This window comes from Chlamydomonas reinhardtii, chromosome 7 (genome assembly GCF_000002595.2).
Source record: "Chlamydomonas reinhardtii strain CC-503 cw92 mt+ chromosome 7, whole genome shotgun sequence".
In the NCBI taxonomy this organism is placed as follows: Eukaryota; Viridiplantae; Chlorophyta; class Chlorophyceae; order Chlamydomonadales; family Chlamydomonadaceae; genus Chlamydomonas; species Chlamydomonas reinhardtii.
The window spans coordinates 3360333-3382095 of NC_057010.1; the positions used below are offsets into that span (position 1 = coordinate 3360333).

Below are 21763 nucleotides of genomic sequence, written 5' to 3' on the forward strand. Positions count from 1 at the left end.
ACCCTGACCGCGGCATCTACACTTAGGCCCCCAAGCCCCCCAAAACGTCTACGCTTCCCCATTTTTGCGCCAAAACCGGCCAAAAACGTCTACACCTGCGTAGATGCGCGGCACCCAAACCCAAAAATTTTTCTCCGCCTTCGGCGGATTTTGGGCACATTTCTACAGTGTAGATGGAAGATACGAGCACTGCACGAACGAGCAATCGACGGCATCCTGACCTGCTGCGGAGCCACCATCCTGCACCATCCAAAGTTGCGTTCACTCTGACCCCGCATACCGCAATCCTGTTAGTAGCATCTGTCCGACAAATACGCGCTGGACATGCCTGTCGTGTCAGACTTCTTGCCCGATTGTGGCTACACTGCGTCACTGCCGTACTGGCCCTGCCGTGCGGGGGGTCTTGGGGGATAGCAGGTGTCCCCAACGCCAAACAGGTCTCCCCTGGCTCCCCCCACGCTCGCAATCTCTCCACTTCTTGCTAGTGGGAGGCGGTGTGCGCTCGCCTGAGGTCGATATAGGCGGGTTTCGGCTAGCGAGCTGGAGAGGGAGTGAGCTCGATGGGTACGTGTCGGCACGGTCGAGCCGAAGTCCGCAGGAATGAGTCCGCGGCGCCCTGAGCTACCGAAGGCAATATCATGACCGGTAGTATGGCTGCTCGCAGCCCCCAGCAGACCTATATGATACTTCCACCATCCGCCAGTCCATCCCACCCCACCCCATCCCCACACCGCATTCCGGGGCGCACGGCATGGAGCGCCCTGAGGGGGGAGGGGCAAGCCGGAGTACTGCGTAGCGGTAGGTGAAGTGTTTGCTAGTGAATGCGAATGCAGGACGCCGTCGCGAGCTCCAGGCTAGCAATAAACATCACGAAAGAAGTTAGTGTCAGCGGCAATGCGGTTACTTGTTACCTTCGAGACGAGACACCGGTGCGCGCTCCACGCTGCTCCGCATTCGGCACGCCAAACGGAGTCCGAGTGTCGTGGAGACTGCTGCCGCTTGCAGGGGCGGACGTGTTCCAGCTCGCAACTAGGCTGCTGCCATTCGCCGCGACAACACGTAACCCATAAAATGCACCCACCTGGAACGGAGCCAGGCATCCGCGGGCGCCCATGGAGCATATGCGTGGGCAAGCGGAAAGAAACGGGAGAAGAAAGAAGCGGCGTGGCGGATGTCAGTAGGTGTTTTGGCTAGCGAGCAGCATCGAGCTCGATGGGTACGTGCCGGCACGGTCGACGCCGCAGGAATGAGGCCAACCTCTCTCAGCATGCTATATACATACGATTTGACCTAGAATGTACCCCAGGGCAAACTGCAAGGCCCTGCCGACTGGCAATTTCGCGACCGGGGTCCCTCGAGCAGCCATTTCCTCAATACCTTATCATTGCCGTGCTTATGCTTGACTAAAAGCAGCGGTTAGGTGGTCTCTAAGGGACCAAAAGCAGTTTTTCGTGCACAGTGACGGGGCATGTGGACGCATTTCGCGAGCTCGACGAGCGGGCAGGCCATCCCAGAGCTTACAACAACATGTGTTAACGTCTAGATGTCATAGGGAGGCATCTGGGATGATTTAGTTTAGGCTTGGGACGGGGCGGCCGGGGTGGGCACGCCCTGGCCCCTGAGGGACACCGTGGGACACCGGGTTCATGGCGTCCCGGAGCCGAAACCCCCACAATCCGGCGGTTGACATTTCATTTCCCTATGCACAGGCATTACCCGACGGTTGGTATACTTTTCTATAGACAGCATAGTACTCGTTTCCACGGCGTTTGGCTCGTACTCGAATCATCGACTGACAACAAGCACGACAGTGCTGGCAACAAGCGGCAACTACTACTCGTTGACCATAGTTCTTTATGCACCATTTTATTGGATTGTTTTGCAAGCACAATGCCCCAGTAACAACGTGGGAGTCTGGGGCGCTTATTAAACCAGGCGGATGTTGACAAACAGCTCTGATGTTGAGTTTAGCAGCTGACATTAGACTTGCTTACTTGCACGCGAAGCATGGCCAGAGGTGAGTGCAGCTCTCGGAGCTCTGACCAAAACTGGCCAAAACACGCGGAGGACCCTGCTCCTACAGTGTCGCGCCTGCTCCATGCTTGGAACAATGCAACAGCAACTCAAAACTACTTTGCTGTTGGCTGCGTGCCGAGGAATCGTTTGCGACATTCAATTTGACTTCTTGCGCGTGCGTTTCACTTGCCGCAGACTTGTACACGCCGCCCAGGGAATCGACGGGGGACTTGGCTGTGATGGTGAGGGCGGTACATCCTGGGTTGTGAGTCGCGTTCGAACCAGGCGGCACACATTCCCTAACTGTCCTTCGCCCCGCCCCTTCGCCTGCGACGCTGTACTGACTTTCTGCACGGCTTACCTCGCCGCAGGCGACCACATCCGCAACCTTTTTCGCAGGTGCATGCTGGGGACTTCGTGTGACCGTCGCGCCCATGCTAGCTTGGCACTTACCCATGCACGGTTTCCAGTTTAGTGTTGACGTTACCTAACCCTCGCCCTCGCCCTCACCGAATTAACTCCGCTGTCCCCAGTGCAATGCGGGCAACCGATGGCCGTGTCAGCTTGCTTCAGGTCTATGTGAAGCTTCTACTGGCGGCGGCGGCAGCTGCGGGTGTCGCCGCCTCCGCCGCTGTAGCGAACCCGCACTACCGGGCAGTCGCCCTGAAGCGCGCCATGCGACAGCTACCGGAGCTCCTGCGGCTAGTACCATCTGCAGAAGCAGACGTGGCCGCAGCCGCAGCGGCGAGCCTTGCAGCGGACATATCGCGGCTAATGGCCGCGGCGGGCCTTGACCCGGCCCCAGAGCCAGCACAGGCAGCTGAGGTAGGACAGCCTGGCGCGTTCATGCTGTCACACGGGGCGCGGCTGCAGCCTCCACCGCCGGATGCAACTGCAGGCGTGGTTGGTGCGCTCGGTGCGGTCGCAGCTGCAGCGACACCACTGGAGCAGCCTGCTGCTTCGCCGACACCGCCAGTGGAGCGTGGGCTCCCCAGCGTCAGCCACTCTGGCGGGGACCCTGCCGTCACCGCTGCCCCTACTGCAGCTGCTCCTGCGGACCCACTGCAATGCGTTGGACTTAGCGGCGATCGCTTTGCATGCGGCCCTGGTTCCGTTGGCGGCGACGCCTGCGCAGGGGCGGGCCAGCATTCTCGTGAGTTGCTGCAGCAGCAGGCTGTGCCTCCGCGAGAGGAGCCCTTGCAGCAGGAGGGCTCGGGGGAGAGCTTGCCGGTGTTTGACCAGCTGCTTGATTTCAGCCTAGATCAGACCGGCGATCTGGATCTGGACGGTGACCTGCTCGACCTCATCAACTCGTGGCAGACGGAGCCGCCAGGTAACAGGGGCAGGCCTTTGAGGTGTGCGTACCTCTGTGAGCCAAAGGCTGTTTGCCTTGGGTAGGTCAAGTCATGCTATCGTGCAGGTGCGGTGCGCTGTGAATGGGTGGCTGAGCGTTAATTATGCTACCTCGGCCGCACCACAGGCTCCGAGGGCGTTCCGGCGACGCCGTTCCCGGGGTCAAAACTGGACCTGTTCGACGACGATGTCGACGACGACGGAGGCGTGGGGTGTCTCGGCCTGTGTGCTGACGCCAGTGCCCTTCCAACGCCGCAGCCTCTCGCCGCTCCGGCCGCACAGGTCTTGCAGCCAGACCAACAGCGCGGCCCCAGCGGCGCCGCGCAGGCGTTCAACATGACGACCGCGAGCCCCCCATCCCCCGGCATGGCCTTCTCAGGCGTGGACGCTGCAGCAGCTGCACTGGACGGCGTGTGCCTGGCGGCAAGCCCAGAGGTGCAGCAGTCGCTCACGGCACCTGAAAGCTCCGGTGCTGCTGCCGCGCCGTTGGCCCTCTACGCGTCGCTGGCCCCAGCTGTCTCTGCTTCAGTGCCGGTGACTGAGAAGGCGCACCGCGACGGTAGCGCAAGCAGACTGTTGCTGCCACAGGGCGGGGGCTTGCAACCAGTGCGCTCAGCAGAACACGTCATGCCCGCCACAGCAGACGTCCGGACAGCAGAGCCACGTGTGCAGCAACAGATGGCGGCGGCAGAGGCGGTGACTCAGACAGTCCCGCCCGGTCTCCCGCTGGCCGCCAAGAATCGCTCGACGGTGTTGTTTGAGGTGAGTGTTGCAACTTTAGCTTGGAGGCCGACGTACAAAGTTTGCATTTGGGCTACACTTTCATGTGCAAACCACATCGTTTCCCAGCACATCAACGTACACCTTGAATGGTCCCGCAACTGACAATATCTTGCGACACTTGGGTTATTTGCAGGTGGAGCAGCTGCCCCTGAACCCAACCCCGCTGCAGCTACCGCAGCAAGCGCAGCACCGGCAGCCACAGCAGCAAGTGCAGCATGGACATCAACAATTTCGCTCAACGGCACTGGCAGCAGGAATGGAGGAGCGCAACTACAAGCACGCCCGCTCCGACCCCGACGCTGACGCCGGGCGCTGGCCGGCCGAGGGGCAAGCCGGTGCATGGACGTCAGTGGCAGCGGCGATGCCGCTGACCCAGCCACCACACAGCGCCCCCGTGCATAGCGGTGACCAGGCAGCACAGTACGCTGCAGCCCAGTGGCGGCCGCAGGGGACAGGTGCCGGAGCGGCTGTGTGGCAGGCTGAGCAGCGGCCAGGTGAGTGCTGGGCTGGGACGCAGGCGGGCCAAGGTGCTGCGGGCAACGCTGGCGCACTTCATTCCAGCCACCCACCGGCCTTGGACGCCCCGGCGGCGGCTGGTGGCCGCGCAGCGTACGGCTCCTACACGGAGGCACAGGTGCCCAGTGGTCACGTGGGCAGTCAGCAGCAGCTGCCACACCATCAGGAGGCGCAGCCTCAACCGCAAGCGCTACACCAGCATCAGGGCTACCACCAGCAGCAGGAGGGCCAGGTGCCTCAAGACCCGGGGCATGGCTGGCACCAGGAAGGCCGCGAGCGCGGGCCGCGCCAAGGGCCTGCAGCAGGCGGGTTCGGTGGAGCGGCGCCCGGCGCTGCCTCGGCCGGAATCATGCACAGTGCCCTGCCGATGCATGTATCGCGCAACAGCAGTAATGCTGGGGAGGCGCACGGCCCCAACAGTCTGACGCAGTGGCTCCCGGCGTCATCCATTTCTGGCCACACGGCTTTGTCTGAGTCTGGGGCGCTGCCGACAGCGCCGAGGCAGCCGAATCGCGGCCACGCTGCAGCGATGCCGCAGTCGCATGGCGGCCCGGGAACCAGCTGGCATCAGCACAGCCAGCCCCGCCACCAGTTGCCCGAGCAAGACGCCGGGGCGCAGGCCGCGCTACGCAGCAGCAGCTCGTGCGATGGCGCGCCACTGCAGCACAAGGCGGCCCGTGGAGGTAGCCTGCCGCACCCGGCGCCTCCCCAGCATGACGCGTCCTACGCGCTTCGGCTCAGCTCGCCCGGCTACGCGCCCTACATGGACAGGGCACCGGCAGCACCCACGGCGGCGTCCGGCGCAGGAGCGGCAGTGCCAGCCGGGCCCCGGGCGGAGCAGCATTCAGCGGCAGCGCTGTCAGACTGGCGGCAGCATGCCGGCGGTGTAACGTCATCAGTGCCCCTTGACTCCAGCGGGCGCGCCAGTGGCACCGGCGGCGCAGCGTCGGCCCCGGCACCCCATGAAGGGCAGCACTATCGCTATGGCCAGCAAGCTCAGCTGCAGGCGCGGCATCAGGCGCACACGGCTAAATCACGGCCACTGCACCACCACTACGCACAGGGCGTGCCTCCGCCGCCGGCTGTGCTTCGGGCGTTTAGCTCCGCGCCAGTGCCGGGAGCAGAGGCACGCAGCAGCGGGGCGCCACCACCATGCCTGCAATCTTGTGGCTCCTCCATGCGTTTTGTGCCGGGCATGACGCACCAGCAGCAGCCTGCATCGCGGCCGCCAGCACTGCAGCAACCAGAATGGCGGCCTGAGTCAGACGGCCAGCACATGAACGTGGATTGGCAGCAGCGATGCCACCAAAGGGACCCGCAAGCACACCAGCCTGCGCCAGGCATGGCTCCAATCTCAGAGCCGCATGGCGCCAGTGGACGCGGCCACCACCACGGCATGCAGCCAGGCCGCCAGGCAGCGTCCTGCAGCGGGGTGTCGCTGTATGCGTGTGTCGCGAGGCCAGACGCGGCGGCAGCAGCGAACTCGTCTGCGATGGCCACGGGTGCGGATGCAGCGACTGGGGTGGGCATGCCGCCAGCGGCCGCGTCGGCGGAGCCTGCCCAGCGCTGCCTGCGCACAGCGCTGCGTGGAATGAGCTGGAGCGGCGCACGCCAAGGTAAGCCTGCGTGCTGATGTGGCTTGTGCTAACGTATCCGTTTGTGTCGATTAATTTCATGCGATGCTACTCGGTAACACAAGTGTTAACGGCTTCCCTTTCTGCGCTTGCGCTGCGCATCACAGGTTTCGCCAGCCACCCAGCATCTCCTGTGATGGGCGGCTGCGAGACCCAGGGCAAGCGCCCCGCAAGCTGGCTGTACGAAGACATGGTGGGCGAGCACCTGCCCCTAGATGATGAACACGACCAAGCTAACGCTCGGCTGCAACAGTGCAGCTTCCATGCACCGGGGGCCCCTTGGCACCTGGGCCGGGCGCACTCAGCCCTAATCGGCGCGGAGCGCGCGACGGCGGCTGTTGCGCCGCTGCCGCAACGCGTGCCGGCTCGCAGCTGCGACGGACTCGCCTTTTCGCCGCCACTCGGCACGCGGGCGGCTGACGGCCTGGCCACGGGTGCACCTGCGGGCGCGCAGCAGCAGAGCGGCGTCGCGGACGGCAGGGGCGCTCAGCCTCCTCGCGTCGTCTCCATCTACACCGAGAACGCGTCGGCCGCTGCCTGCGGTACCGAAAGCTGGGAGTGCGGCTCAGATGCGTCGCCTGCAAGCAATAACTATTGCAGCTCCGCTTCTGCGCGGCCGCCTTGGGACGCACTCACAAGCGGCGCGCAGCCAACCACTGTGGGCCGTGCCGGAGGCCGGGACAGCCGCCGTCGCTTGTTAGAGGGACACCGCGCGGCATCGCCACACGAGGCCAGATCAACCGGATCAGGCCCTGCAAGCGGTGCCGACTCGCGTCACCTAACGCGGGGCGCTTTGGGCAGCGGTGCCCCGTGCTACCTCCCAGTGAACAACAGCATTGCCCAGCCTGTTAGCCATGGCAGGCTCAGCAGCTCGAAGAGTGCCCCGTACGAGTGGACAGACTCCATGGATCTCGACGGCCCAGTCGCCAGTGCGGTCCCGGCACAGGACCCCTGGAGCCGCAACCGCTGCGCCCCGAGCGCTGGGCACGGCGCTGCGCCTCACGGTCCGCGTTCTGGGCGCCAGGCGGCATTCGGCACAGCGTACCCGGGCTTGCGGTCTGCGCCGCAGGACTGGTACGTGCCGCAAGGGACGTTCCAGCCCGAGCTCACAGATGCCGAGATAGACATGTTGGTGGAAGCGGGGATCGAGCCGTGCGGCCGCGCCGTCAAGCGCAGCTGCAGCCGCGTCGCAATGGCGTTCAGCAACGGTCAGTCGGCTTTCTCGGGCGCGCATGGCGGCGGCGGTGCGCTCGAGGGGTCGGCGATGGGGACAGCCGGACCGGGTGCATATGCGATGCAAGGCGCTGGGGGAGCTGGGGGCGGGGATAGCGCCACCAGAGCACCCGTTGTGTCAGCAGCCACTGATACATGCCGAGCGGCTGGGCCTGCGCAGCTGAGTGGCGAAGCTGGCGCGAGCAGCATTGACGGCAGCTACAGCCAAGGGGCGGCGGTGGCTGGCAACCTCACGGGACGCGGCTGGTACACTGGGGGTGGCGGCGGCCAAGGCACCACGGCCGTGTTACCGGTCCATGGAGCCGGAGGCCAAAGTGTGGCTGCAGTCCCAACAGCAGCACTGAATGTGGACCAGCAGGAGCCAGGCCCACCGCCACAGCTGCAGCAACAGCAGCCGGAAGCCGCATGGGCTACTGCCCAGCGCGACGAGGCACCGGGCTCGCACACGCCTCGATCGTGGCAACCCCAGCCGCAGTCGCAACAAGTGCATCAGCAACCACAGTCACACCAATACCACTCGCAGGCCTTGCAGCACCCGAGCCAGGGCTGTGGTGGCGGCGCAGGCAGCTGGGCACAGATCCCTGCAACAGTCGGGCCTACCAGAGCGAATGCCGGCGGCTTCGAAAGCTTTGGCAGCCGGGGTAGCGGCGAATCGCAGGCCGCCCGCTCTCGCACGTACCACGGTGGAAGCGGTGCTTCGGTTGACGGGGACGTGGCAGGCGAGCGCGGCTGCGGTGGTGCCGTCGTGGCTGCTGCTGCTGCTGGCGGCGGCTCCGCTAGCCTCGGCCATCCAAACGGGTCACTCGGCGATGACGACGCACACGAGCTGACCTTTTCAGTACGCGGCCTTGCGATGTCGGCGCTGCAGACTGCAGATGTTCGGTCTGCGCCGCAGAAAGTCCGCGGGTCTCCGCAGCAACAATACCACCAGCCGCAGCAGCAGCAACAGCAGCAGCGGCTACAGCACCACCCGGAGCAGCACCACCAGCAGCACCAACACCAACACCACCAGCAGCACCAGCACCAGCCCAAGGACCAGGAGAGGCTGTGGCACGCGCAGCCGGCGCAGAACATCCGCCAGCAGCAGGCCGCGCACATGTTCAGAACGACCACGTTTTTAGGGCAGTGTGGCGGACCACCGGCGGCCCAGCCGGGAACTGGCGCTCCTGGTTTTAGTTTCGCCCCCAGCCGGACAATGTACAGCGGGCATCCGGGCAACAACATTTAAAGGGTTTATCATGGAGGAAATAGATCAGAGGGTAATGAGACGTTGAGCAGATTCCTGTGGAAGAGTGCCCCTGAGTGCCCGCACAGAAGCGATGTCATGATGCTATTTTTGAGGGGGGCCCGACGCCAGTGCTGCCTCGGCGTGACTGCAGTTGCATCGCGTTGCCGATTAGCCACGGACTAGCCTGACCTTGACGGCACCCAGGCAGAAGCAGCGCAAGTGGTGACAGTAGGCCAACCGCTGAAAAGTCTACGGTAATTACGGTAGCACCGGGTGGTGGTGTTGGGGCAGTGTTCGTGCGTTGTTGAGTTTGTGCGGTTTTATAAGGAGTTCCCTGTGACGTGTAGGCAACATGGCTCCGTGCTGTTTCCAACGGCAAAACGCACCAGGTAGGCCTTACCAGGTTTGCAGGGATGCAAACAGTGCGTCGTGCCCGTTTGAGTTTATCAAAGCGTTGAAACTGTTTACGCAGGAGAGTGATTCCAATAATTCGGTACGGAGCCTGCATTCTTGCATCTGTTCTTGCATGGGGTGTTGAGATTGAGATTGGAGTTGCTGACCTGGTTGCCACCTGGGTTGGCAAGTACCGGAAACCGGGGTGGGTGACGAGATCTATGTTTGCGCCTTGAAACGCAAGCCAGCGCAACACCGCGGCATGCTCTTTGAAGCACTTCGCGCGTTCTGTTTGAAGCACTACACCCCGGCATTCTGTGTTAAGCACTACCCTCGTTCTGTTGAATTCCTAGTATAAGCAAGAGCAGAGGAAGGTGAGAACCATAGCGTTCGCGTGCTGTGTTACGGCCCAAGAGTGGGAGTCAGCTGTAGCAGAGGTCTGTGACGTTGGGGCACTGTTGGGGCTAAATGATAAGCGCTCGGTGGCACGGGTTTTGAAGAGCTAAGGCGTCCGAGCTTCTAGTAGGTGTAGGGGGCTAGTAGGTGTAGGGGGCTACGTTCTACGTACATGGTACCTCGTGTAAGCGCTTCCTCTGTGCTGGCGAGTTGCGGCCTGGCGTCGATGCAATTTCGGTCCGGACTCCGGAGTTAACCTGGGATGCATGTGCCACACCGTGCAAACTGCAAAGCCGGCAGATGGGCATCGCACCGCGCTGACTCCAGTGCCCGTATCTTGTAGATGCCCTCAGGTCTGCGGCGTCTACACAGCTCAGGTGCCCCCTCTAAACTTCCACAGGGAGCAAGCCTCCCGACCCCCCACCCACCCCAAAAAAACGTTTGAGATACCGCCAAATCAGCGCCAAAGCGTCTACGCTCCGTAGAAGTGCGGCCCCAAAGCGCGGCCCCCACGTTAACCCCAAGCGTTCACCTCTAGACCAGGAGAACCGCATTGAATGTTGCTCACTCCGGGACTACGCACCCGTGTGGGGACTACGCCCTACTACGCCAACCTGCCCCTTACCCTGTCCAGCCCTGTCCCATCGCACCCTTACCCTGTCCCTGGGTGACAATGCTGTGGGTTTCTCGACGCAGCCTCTGGTGCCTCGTGCGCAGGCCACAGGGCTGGCGGTGTGAAGGTGACGACGCCTGGTTGAGCTGCATGGCGGACGGGCACCAGGATGCTATCGGGGCATCCACACAGCCACCATGTTGCACACAGAATTGACATATTAGCTGCATATATCTTCAGCAAGGAATTGTGTACATCAAGCATGATTGTCTTCTGAGCTGCTGTGGACTGGGAGGACTCGTTGACGCCCGAGTGAGGGCTCCACGCTATCGCTTACAATGCATTAGCCTTATAAGTCTCCAAGGTCATAATGGATAGACCCGATGTGCCAGCAGCCCTGTCCTGTGTGGGCAGCTAAACTCGTAACTACCAAACTCGGAACTTGCCCCAGATGAAAAACCAGGTGTGTAGTAGTCCTATATATTGCCTTACATTGATGGCTAAGCACGGGAATGACCCCGCGCTCGTTCAACGCGTAACCACGAGTGCGCCACTTGGCAACAGACCCCGCGAGATTATCTGCCACTCTGATTATGATACTGCTTGGGCGCGCAGGGGCTCCGGTGGCGAAAAAGGTCGCCATCGGCACCTGAGGAACACGGCGAATTCAGCTGGCCTGAGAATAAGCCAAGTCGCAGAAACCCTGCGGCTGGCCAAAGCCTCACACTCCGGTCAGACAAGCGTGTGTGTGTCGTGGCTGTCCTGACCGTTGGCGCCGTCGTGCCAGACCCCGCGGCCAGCACAATGTTTACCGTTTTTAAACACGACACGAACAGGCAGCTTCGTGATGCCGTGGCATTGGCGCTTCATGCAGCGGTGCACCCCGAGGCACTCGTGCTGTCGCGGGAATATAAACAGTAAGCCTGGGCGTCGGGTTCTTCTTGATGGATGGTTGAGGGAGCGGCGTTGGGCGTGCAGGACTGCAGGCACAGGCGATGCACATGTGTAATTGGTGTTACCTGGCTGGTGGCAAGCTAGGCAGGGGCAATGGCCGAAACACACGGCGCCTGGCACAGGCTTCCCAGGTGGTGTCACCCTATGGCGCCAAATTTGATGGACGTGCAGGTACCTTACATCGCGCATGGAATGGAAGACTCTGGGTTGGCAGGTTAGTGTGGGACAGCATGGGTTCGCTGGAAGCGTCTGTGAATGCCTATTTCGCCAGCACGGTCACAGCACCCGAACTCCCACCGCACTTGAGTGCCTTACTGTAAGCTAGGCGAGGTTTGCTGCTGTGCCTGTGTGTTGGCGCACTAGCTTCGTGTCTAAAGGTTCTTAGAGCAGGTGTTGAGTTTGTGATGGCATGTGCTCCCGCAGGCATTCCGCGTGGTGGCCGAAGGCTCGTACCTTCTGGCGCACGGGCTCACTTTCGACAACCTGGTCATGCAGGTCAGTCAGTCAGTCAGTCCGCGCATCGTTGCTTGGAAGGAAGGCCAGGCTTGCGGGTGATGCGGTCTGTACTCAGCTGCCATGAGTACCCAATATGCTTGTGGCTGATGCAGTGCTCGCGGCATGGGCTCCTGGCGTGTCCTGCTGTGCTGCTAGGGACGCCGCTGTTGTGCCAGCGACTTGCTGACACTAGTTTGGTGGCGTGCCTGCGCCCTGGCACATGTACGCAGGTGTTCATGCTGGGGCATCTCACCTGCGTGCTGGTACACGTCTCCAATCGCGCATTCTGGGTGCGCTGGCGCGAGGAGATGTGCATGGGCATGAATATGTGAGTGCGGCGCGTACCAGATGCCAGCTCTCCAGATGCGCATGCCATGCCTTGGCAGCGGTGTATGTGCTACAAGCTGCTCGGTGGAAGGGGAGCTGATACAATACGCCAGTGGCCAACGGGAGCGGCCCGGCGGGGCCATGCCCTTACCCGCCCAACATGGCGCCGGATGGGGCCGTACGTGAACTTGCTGCCACCCTGCGCATCCACACGCCTGCCTTCCCCCTCGCCACACACCCACACGCCCGCAGCATGTACTCCACGGTGTCAATCCTCAAGCTGTTCAACGTGGTGCCACGGCTGCTAAATGAGGACAACTTCCTCATGAAGTACCTGGTGCTGTACCTGGCGGACGCATACTTCTGCCAGGTCAGTGTCAGTGCGTGTATGTGTTGAAAAACGAAACGAAAGCCCGCCCAGACGACGCCGGAGTTACTTACCGATGCCTACCAATTTACCAAGCGTCGCGTGGCTGTCGTGACCCAGGTAGTCATACTACCCGCGATAAGCCTGGAACCCCACGGGCGACCATTCGGCCTGACCCCGCGATGCACCTGTACGCGCGCGCGCGCGCGCGCGTGTGTGTGTGTGTGTGTGTGTGTGTGTGTGTGTGTGTGTGTGTGTGTGTGTGTGTGTGTGTGTGTGTGTGTGTGTGTGTGTGTGTGTGTGTGTACGTGTGTGTACGTGTGTGTATGTGTGTGTGCGTGTGTGTGTGTGTGTGTGTGTGCCTGTGTGCGTGCGTGCGTGTGTGTGTACATTTGCATAGCAGAGCTCTTAAGCTATGCGAATGTATACCGCGTGTTCACGCGACAGCCGCAAGCCGCATCCTCGTCGCACCTTTCACTGGTCTCTGCCTGGAGTGTTCCCGGCAACGCGTCTCGTGTGAGCGCGGAATTTCTTGCAGCACGGAAGGGTTGCGGAGCACGCCCCGGAATCATCTCTTTTATATCGCGTTGGTGTGCAGGTGCCGGTCCACAAGTTCTATAAGTTGCAGTTCGCGGACGCGTCGCTGCGCTGGTTCTGGTGGCGGCTGTACAATGTGATGCCAGGCATGCCGTACGTGGTCCTAATCGTCACCTCGCTAGCGTGGCAGGCCTTCCTGCTCACCTTCTCCGCGTCGTTGCAGGTGCGGATGAACAGGAAGCCGTGTCGTGCTTGGTTGGTGCTTGTGAGTGTCAGTTTATGTTTTCAGGGCACGAAACCCCGTGCACGTGTATGCGCGCGTTCGTGTGGCTCAGCCACTGTCCCTATGGGTTGTACTTCCGCAGGCGGGGCACGTGGCTGACTTTAAGCGGCTGCATGGCGCCACGGCCAGCGCCGGCTCGGGCGCAGGTGGCTCCACCGTCAGCGGTCCCTCGGCGGCCAAACCCGTGTCCACAGCCACGGCAACGACGGCGCTGCCCGCCTCGGCCTTGCCTGCGGCTGAGCTGCCGTCGTCGCGCTCGTGCGGCCCGCCTGCCGGCAGCGCTCACGGCGAGTCTGCGAGCCCGGCACGCGCGACGACACGGGCACTGGCACCCCAGGCCCAGGAGCCCGGCCTCAGCGGCCTGGCGCGGGCGCACGAGGCACGGGCGCCGCTGGCGCAGCTCGCCGACAGCGGCGCGCACCAGGCCTTTGCCGCCGCGCTCCTCGGCAGCGGCGTAAGCAGCAGCGGGCTGTCGTCGTCGCTGGTCGCCAGTGACTACATGGCGGCGCTCAGCTCGGTGGGCAGCGGACCGTCGGGCTACCTGCTCAGCCACGAGCCGCGCTGGAGCCAGCTGGTAGGACACTGGGACTGAAATGGTTTTGGGCGCGCGTAGTAGGGGACGGGTTTCACCAACTGAGGAGCACGGGTGGAGGAGGGAGCGCGTGTGCGAGGATGCACTGTTTGTGGCCCTTGTAAAACGCCTGCCGCTGTTACTGCACGTGCCGTGCGGGTGCAGGTGGCGGCCGCGCTGCGCAGCGGCAACCTGGGCTTTGTCACGGTCCCTGTGTCCAGCAGCCGCACCAGCACCGTGCAGCTGTACCTCACAGCCGCAGACCCCTGCCACCTGCCGGCTCGCTGGGTGGAGCGTGCCTCCGCCTTCATCAGCCGCGGGTGGGTTGCCCTTGGTGCGCTGTTTCGCTTTCTGTGTACGTTTGTTATAAAATCCAGCATGCTGTCATGACAGTATGCTGAACCCGACGGCACCCTGGCACTGATGCCAACTACTGGGGCGTTGCCGCGGGGCGGGGCTCCGACGCGGATTCACGGAGGGCTATGCAACGACTGTGCTTGTTACCGTGGCTGGTTCCCATTGTTTGCTGCATGTGCGTGTGCGTGTCTGACCTCCTATTCGACCTCCGCGTGTGCTGCACCGCGACAGGGCTCCGGGCTGGCACCTGGTGTCAGCCTCCTGCCGACAAGGCTCCCTGGTGGTGCACCTGGACCTTGTAGGCATCACGCCGCTGGAGCCGCACACCCCCGCGCAAGTGTCAGCTCACCCGCACCCGACATCACCACCGCACTTGCACGCAAATACTCGGCGGCGGCGGCAGCCGCTCGACCTTCATGTCCAGAGCGCCGCCGAGCCCCGTGAGGCCAGCCGCTTTGTCCAACAACAACCCGGGGTGCCGCCGTTCCCCTCGGCGCCGCGGAACTCCACGGGACCAGCGCCGGTCTGCAGCTCACGGCTGCGTCAGCAACCCCAGCAGCCGCTTCAGCAGCCGCAGCAAGCGCCAGGTGTGGGGTTGGGCGTGTCGGGGCTACCTCCCGGCAGCCGCGAGGCGCTGGAGGCGTATCTGGAGCACTTGGACCCCTCAGGCGTGATGGACCTGTTGGGGCTGGAGGGGATGCCTGAGCCGCAGTTAGGTGACGTGATCGCCATCCAGAGCGAGGGCCTGAACGCGGGCGGTGGCGGCGGCCGTGGCGGCGACGGGGACGGGCACAGCCCGCGCACCTGCAGCAGCAGCTCCTGCGGTAGCAGCACCAGACCGGCGGAGGGTGTGCAGGGCAGCGGCAGCCCAGGCTGCGTGCGCATCTTTCGGGTGGTTGAGCCGCGGCCGCTGCGCAATTGCGCCTCGCTGCTGCGGCAGGCAGAGGTGGACCGGCACAAGCAGCAGTCAGGATCCAGCTCGCGGGAGCACGTCACCGCACGGGTTGCCGCCAGCAGCACCCACCACTCGAGCCATACGAATGCGCACGCTGCCGAGGCCGCCGACGCAGCCGCTGCGCAACTTGGCGGCGCCGGCATTTACACTGGCTGCAACATCGCCATGGACGGCGAGCTCTGCTGCGCAGCTGATGACGACCACTTGGCTGGGCTGCGCACGCCAGAGCTGCCGGCGCGCGGGCGGCGCTGGCAGAAGCTACGGCTGCAGCCCGCGTCAGAGGCCTGGGGCGACGCCTTCGGTTCGCTGGGCGGCGCACCCCAGCCCAACAACGCCGCCCGCAGCCACAACGCCAGGCAGGCCTTGGACGACGCGATCGCGCTGCTCGAGATGGGCGACATCAAGGGCATAGACTGGCAGGAGCTGGAGGCGGCGACCAGCGACGGCCACGCACTGGCGGAGCTGCTCGGCACGGGGTGCGCCAGCATGGGCGGCCACGCCGCCGCGCCGCGCGTGCCGCCGATGGAGACGGACGCCGGCGCAGCCAGCGGCCGCCTGCGCGGCGTGCACCCACACGCCTTCGGCGAGAAGTTGCTCCCCTTGGGGGTGTTGGACTCGCTGCTCGCTGGGCCGCTGGTGCAGCACTCAGCCGCCGGCAGCGCCCGCGTGCCGGCCGCAGCGACGGGCGACGTCAAAGGGGCCGTGGGCGGAGCGGACGCCGTTGCCGCAGCGGCGCCGTGGCGGCACGTGTCGCCGCATGACATATCGCTGGACCGGCGGGTGGTGGTGCTGGCGTCGCGTGGCTCTGACAGCTCAGCGCAGGCGCAGGCCACGCCGGGAGCCTGCCTGCAGGTCAGCTTCACGTGCCCAGCAGGCGCCGTGCCTGGGATCAAGGTGCGCATCCGTGTCAAGCGCGGCATTAACGCAGAGTGCGCGCGAGCTGCGGTGTCTGCATTGTTGTAACTGGCGCTCTGTGGTTGCAACTTCCGTCACCATATAGCTCTTAAAGATTGGCACTGCGTTGCCATGTAAATGTTGCCTTGCTTTGGCTGCTGTTTGGTGGGTAGGTGGTTCTGCGCCACATCTCGCCATCGTCGTTTGTGACCGGCCTGCACTGCGCCAAGCAAGCCGAGGTAAGAGGGACCTGAGGGTGCGGGTCACGTCACACCTCAGCAGCCAAGGAAACGAAGGTGTTGATGCTTGCATGTGGCGGCACCAGTGCAATTGTTTTACGAGCCAGCCATCGGCTAGTCGAGCTCCTGCTACTCATGCAGAGCCTCTGCGTCCACGCTTTGTTCCAACACGCAGGAGGTGTCGCGCACCCTGGAGCCCAACACACTGCAGGCCGGCGGCTACGACACGCCTGACACCGCCCCCCAGCGCTTCACCATCCGGGTCGCCATCTCCTCCTCCCTCCGGGCCGCTCCCTCTTCAGGTGCTCCCTCCACCCATGCACCAAGCCGGCAGCAGGCCGCCGCGGCCGACGAGGGCCCGGGTTTGCTGCATGTGGAGCTGTGGCACCAGCGCCGCCGCTTGTCCTCGCACCCGGTGCTGCTGCTGGCCGACACAGCTGCCGAAGCCGCTGCACTTGGAAAGGCGCCACCGACCACTGTGGCGGTAGCTGTGGAGAGCAACGAGGCGGAGCCGCAGGCGTGCGGCGTGGTGGCCTGGGATGCGGAGGTTGAGGGCTACGTGCACAGGCTGCTGCGCGAGGGCCATAAGGCAGTGGCAAACCAGCTGGTAGAGGACCTGGGCACATGGCTGGCGCAGGTGCGCGGGCGAGAATAGGGAAACACGGGGAAAGGAAAATGTGGTGTGAATTTGGTGCTTGTGTGCAGGTGACGACGTTATCGTGGTTGCCAGTCATATCATGTCGGAGGTTTCTAAGCCAAGACACCAGCATGGGCTGAAACTCATGTCATATGTATCGTGTTTAAGCATTCTGAGCCTGTGTGCAACGCTGACAGGTGGCGGCAATTGAGCGCGGGCTCTTGGACGACCCAGCCGCCGCCGTGGCGGCCACTCAGCGCATTGCGCAGGTCATGCACGTGCACCATTTCCAAGGTTAGACGGGCGTGCTTGCCTGTTGGTTCTTGTCCGCACACATGTACAAACATCGTACAAGAGCAAGACATGATACATGCATGTGTGGAGGAATTTTGGCAGTTATTCAGCAACCTCATTGCTGCTGTGTGTCGTACAGGTGGCCATGTGGCAGCAGACCTGCTGGCGGCCGCGTGGGTGCCGCAGAGCGCCGCGCAGCAGGCGCCGCCCGCGGCCGCGCCGTCTGGTACGCCGGGCACAGCTGAGGAGGCGGGCGCACAGTCGCACAGCGGCAGCGCCGCGGCCGCAGGCAGGACGCATGCAGGCGCGGCAAGGGCGGTGGTGAACGTGCCGGCTGTGAACACACCGATCGGCGTGCCGGACGCGCTGCTGCAGTTGCTGATTTGCCAGGGCAGTATGCTGCTGGCGATGGTGGTGGAGGCGGGCGCGCCGCGGCTGGCAGCTCACCTGAAGGGCCTGCTTTGTAAGTCGGTCATAAGCAGGGCTTATCTGTTGCTTCTATTCGGTGCGCGGGGTGCCGAGTCTCAGTGCCCGCTCATGAACTGCTCATGCGCAGGCGGTCCATTGGCGGCCCCGTTGCGGCGTGTACTGGATATGGCGACGGCGCCGCGGACGAGCCTGCCTCTGCTGCATGCCGCCATCAAGAGCGGCAATCTTAACATGGTGCGGCACACAATGTGGTGGCCCGTGGCCATGACTGCTGCATGCTGCGGCGTTATCAGCGCCTAAAACGTTGCTGTGTACTCTCACCGTGACCAAAGCTTTATCCCATGGTCTTTCGGCTCGTCAATCATGACTCGCGGCACGCCATGCAGATTGCGCAAGTCGTCGGGTGGCACACGGAGGCAGGCACGCTGCCCTATGAGGTTTGGACGGCCGAGGTGCTTGTGCACGCGGCCAGCCTCGTGCCCAACGCTTCTGGGGCGCCGATGAAGGCTGGTGTGGTGGACGGGGTCCCTGCAGCGGCGGCTGCGCCCGGAAGGGACGATGACGACGGCGGCGATGAGTTCTTAGCGATGTTGCTCTCGGCTCAAGGGCCGGTTGGCCTTGGAAAGCCTTTGAGGCCGCCGGCCTGGAGCCCTGCACCCAGCAACAGCCCCGGCGGGTAGGTGAACGCTGAGTTGTTCATGAAGCCTTTCTGTCCTTACTATGCGCTCATCGATGAGTCTTATCGCAGGAAGGATGTTGTTGCTGGTGTGACATCCAGATTGAACTGATGTTTCCTTACTTTTGCTCCCACCCCTGTGTTCGATACCTGCAGTTGCGCGGTGCAAGTGGCACGCATGGAGACGCCGGGCGAGCATCGCGCCGCCACTTCCGATACTGCCGTCAGCCACGTCCGCTGTGGCACAGGCGCAGGCGCGTCCCCCAGGGATGGTGTCCAGAGCCCCGCTCACCCGGATGCGGCTCAGGCGCACGAAGCACCGGGAGCCGGGGGTAAATCCGCTGGTGGGGCCGCCGTCCGCGACCCGGCAGCAGCGCCACTGCGTGCGCTCGCATTTGGCGGCGGCCGTGACCGCGAGGGCTCGACCCGGGTGGTGCACGTGCAGCGTCAGGCGCGCTGGGAGGCAGACGCCAGCGAGTACGCCTCCGGCTCGCGCGCTGCTGCCTCACAGGCCGCCACAGCGCTACTCTTTGGCACACACATCTCCCGGTCCTGTGCAGATGGCGCCGCGTCCGCGGCGTCTCCTGCCTCTTTAAGCTGTGGTGGTGCAGCCACCGCGCCGGCGCCGGCTGAGACCCCTGAGGCGCACGCCATGTCCTCCGGGGGCGGGCATCCAGGCGTGTGCGCCGCTGTTGCGCCGCTGGTGCTGCTGGACGGGGACCTGCTGCTCGTGACGCCGCTTCACATGGCCCTGGCGCTGCCAGACGGCGGGCGGCTGCTGGCGCACATCCTGGAGTCCTACCCGGAGGTACACACAGAGGGGCGGAGCCATTAGGGACTTGGATACGTGGCGGGTTGAGCACAGAGTGGTGCTGATGGCGCCGACACTGTTCAGGTGGTAATTCACGACGTATGCGTTTTGACAATTTGCCTCATCCCCGTGCGGTGCTGGACGCAGGCGAAGGGGATCTGGGACGCAAGTGCTCACGCTGCCCGGCCGGCTTCGGGCAGCAGCGTCCTCAACTCCCTCCGCAGCAGCCTCAGTTATGACGGTGATCAGGCGTTGCGACTGCCTGGACTGCAGGTGCAGGGCCCAAACCTCGCCGTTGGAAGCCCCAGGCTCAGTCCACACGGCGTCGATGCGGCGACTGAGGCGGCAGCCGCAGCGACGGAGATGGAGACGGCTCAGACCACAGCTTCATTCGCCACCATCAGCGACTGCGGTACCCTGACAGACGCTGCTACTGCCACGGCGCGGACGTCCGCCGCATGCGACGGCAGCTGCTACAGCCGTGCCACTAGCCGGCCCTCGGCACAGATGCGGCCGGTCAGCGGTGGCATGGGCGCCACCGCTTCAGGCTACCTCCTCCCCAGCGACCCCCGGCTGAGCAGCGGCACGCGCTCGCGGCGGCCTGGTGCAGCTGGTATGCTTGGAGGTGACGGGCGTTAGGCTAGGACCACATGTCATAGCGGCGCGAAGGGCGCGGGCGCAGCGACTGCAAGCGGGCGTGGGGCAGCTGGAGTGGACAGCAGAGCGCTGATGATGCCAGGGAGGCCGAACTCCAGGACAGGGTATCTGGCGCTACGGATAGTTTTGCCAGGCCGCAAAGCTACCGTGGCTGGGATCGACGGGGACACAAGCGCAGGAGGGGTACGGAGGCATTAAGGAGGCTGCGCCATCTCTGCAGACTGTTGTGCTCGTGCTGCTACCAGTAAAGAATACTCAGAGTTTTGCGTAGCTGGCATAGTCCACCTTTACAAGTCATTGATCAATTTTGCCACGGCTGCATTTGCGCAGCCCTGAGCTACGAATCCGAACTCCAGGAGAACAAAAAATATGGCTGCCAAGGCCCCAGCTTTACCATGCATCGGTTGCACTTATATACATGGCAGGAGATGGTCCCACAAATAATGGCTTCGGCGGGGAGATCACGCTGTAAAGCGTGTCTGTGCATGTCACTGTGTTGCGTTGTTTGGCGTGTGACATACACATGGAATTGATGGGATGTCTTGTGGGGTTGCCAAAGCGCGGCAGGCATCTATATCCGCCGGCAGAAGTGCTGACATGAGAGCATATTGCGTTGTCTGCCACAGCAATTTGCAAAGCAAGTTGCATCAACTCTCGACCCATTTGGCGCAGTTGAGCCCCCGATTGAGCATGCTCTCTGTTGGTGCCACTGTGCCCCAGATTGAGCGTGCTCTCTGTTGGCGCCTGGGAATGCATGTGCTACCTTAGGTGTTGGGGATGTGGGTAGTAACACTGCGCGACACCATTTTGCCAGTTCTAATGCCGACCGGGCATGTATGGGCCTCGGCCGGCGGCCGGCGGCGATATGTCGACGTGAGAGTGAATGATGGAGGGCATGGTACGAGGGCATGTTGTGGATTCAGCCTGACATTCATGGGGGCCCTGGTCAGCTGACGATTTTGGACAAGGTTTGTTAATCTTCTTCTTGGGAGGACAGAGGGTCGCGTCTTGCACGTATGTTAGTGTGCAGTGCAGCCGCAGGCCGTAGGTGCGTACGTATTTGCGGGTCGTGCGAGGCTGCCATTGGCGTTCGTAAATGCGGAGTCGCGGAGATCCTGGGCACCGTATGTCGATAAGGAGCTGGTGACCGGAGCGTGTGGTCGGGCCCTGCGTAGCGGCGTAGGGCTTTTTTGCACCTGCCGCAGGGGAAGAAGGGGCGCAGGACATGGAGAGGCGACGCCGGCACCCAGGCCCCATGGACCTGCTTCGCTATATGTAATTGCACAGCCGGCGTCCACGCTGTCCCAAGCGCAGGCTAGTCAGCTATTACTGCTGTGCACACACACGCACGGAGTACTGCCTTATACGGTAGCAACAAGTACAGCCCACCCTCGCCGGCGGACTGTCACTGTCCAGCCGACCGGGGGCATCCGAGGCTCTCTCGCACTCGCCGCGTCCCCACACGAAGCAACAAGGTGTTTGGGCTACGCCTAGAACAGGCGATGACCAGAACATCTTATGCACTGGGCGACCTACAGCCACATTCAGTACTAAGCCCTTACCCTTGGCCTCAACTAGGAAACGGGGCAAACTGGACCATACAAGACTGGTGAGGTGCACCCATCCAACACGACAGCAACTGCGCAACAACTGCGTTCATGAAGCCTTGAAAGGTCTGTATCGATCGCGTTGGGACACGCCCTCATAATCAAAACAAGCCGGGCGTGTAACAGTGACGCCCCATGCTGGCCCATGCCCACACCCAAGCCCACGGAGACAAGGCCGCAGTGTATCGGACGTCTTGCAATGACCACTGTCGGTACCATATGCGGTATATCCTGACGACAGTCATACTGGCATGCGTGCCCAACTGAGTTACTAAACGCGATGATGGTGCACGACTATGAAATGCGTTTTGTCGAAACCGGAACGCAGCTCTGCATGATGCGGACGGTTCGGTCACGCATGGATTCGGCTGGATTAGTGGCAGTGACGTCCGGATTAGTGATGGCGGGTGATTGGGAGTGTGCGCTGCAACGTGTGGGTGCTGCAGAGTCTGCTGGAGGACAGGTTGATCCTGTCCTCCATCCCCAGCCGTTCGGCCTAGGTCCGTGA

General features: G+C 63.1%; 2 protein-coding genes across 3 annotated transcripts; both read left to right on the top strand.

The window, feature by feature from the left end:
* Positions 1 to 1734: 1734 nt before the first annotated feature.
* Positions 1735 to 9821, top strand: CHLRE_07g335000v5 (uncharacterized protein). Of its 2 annotated transcripts, XM_043064253.1 has the most exons (7): positions 1735 to 2017; positions 2212 to 2258; positions 2388 to 2415; positions 2550 to 3349; positions 3497 to 4131; positions 4286 to 6284; positions 6410 to 9821. In XM_043064253.1, exons 4-7 carry the CDS (start codon positions 2554 to 2556, stop codon positions 8761 to 8763), a joined length of 5784 nt encoding a protein of 1927 aa, XP_042922820.1. In that variant the 5' UTR covers positions 1735 to 2017; positions 2212 to 2258; positions 2388 to 2415; positions 2550 to 2553; the 3' UTR covers positions 8764 to 9821. The 2 variants fall into 2 exon arrangements, with proteins under 2 accessions (XP_042922820.1, XP_042922821.1); XM_043064252.1 differs by lacking the exon at positions 2388 to 2415.
* Positions 9822 to 10404: 583 nt separating this feature from the next.
* Positions 10405 to 20939, top strand: CHLRE_07g335050v5 (uncharacterized protein). Its single transcript, XM_043064254.1, has 19 exons — positions 10405 to 10628; positions 10781 to 10896; positions 11002 to 11082; positions 11291 to 11333; positions 11543 to 11614; positions 11845 to 11942; positions 12194 to 12311; positions 12907 to 13068; positions 13211 to 13702; positions 13865 to 14019; positions 14288 to 15905; positions 16079 to 16144; positions 16320 to 16781; positions 16979 to 17075; positions 17215 to 17538; positions 17632 to 17738; positions 17891 to 18180; positions 18337 to 18988; positions 19139 to 20939. Exons 1-19 carry the CDS (start codon positions 10617 to 10619, stop codon positions 19628 to 19630), a joined length of 5457 nt encoding a protein of 1818 aa, XP_042922822.1. The 5' UTR covers positions 10405 to 10616; the 3' UTR covers positions 19631 to 20939.
* Positions 20940 to 21763: the final 824 nt, after the last annotated feature.

Excerpts from the sequence above, each read along its gene's own strand:
- CHLRE_07g335050v5 (XM_043064254.1), top strand. Across the intron at positions 12,312-12,906 it reads CGGACGCATACTTCTGCCAG|GTGCCGGTCCACAAGTTCTA; the intron begins GTCAGTGTCAGT and ends GTTGGTGTGCAG. Across the intron at positions 18,181-18,336 it reads CCCAGCAACAGCCCCGGCGG|TTGCGCGGTGCAAGTGGCAC; the intron begins GTAGGTGAACGC and ends CGATACCTGCAG.
- CHLRE_07g335000v5 (XM_043064253.1), top strand. The coding sequence starts at position 2,554 with ATGCGGGCAACCGATGGCCGTGTCAGCTTGCTTCAGGTCTATGTGAAG. Across the intron at positions 4,132-4,285 it reads GCTCGACGGTGTTGTTTGAG|GTGGAGCAGCTGCCCCTGAA; the intron begins GTGAGTGTTGCA and ends GGTTATTTGCAG. Across the intron at positions 6,285-6,409 it reads CTGGAGCGGCGCACGCCAAG|GTTTCGCCAGCCACCCAGCA; the intron begins GTAAGCCTGCGT and ends TGCGCATCACAG.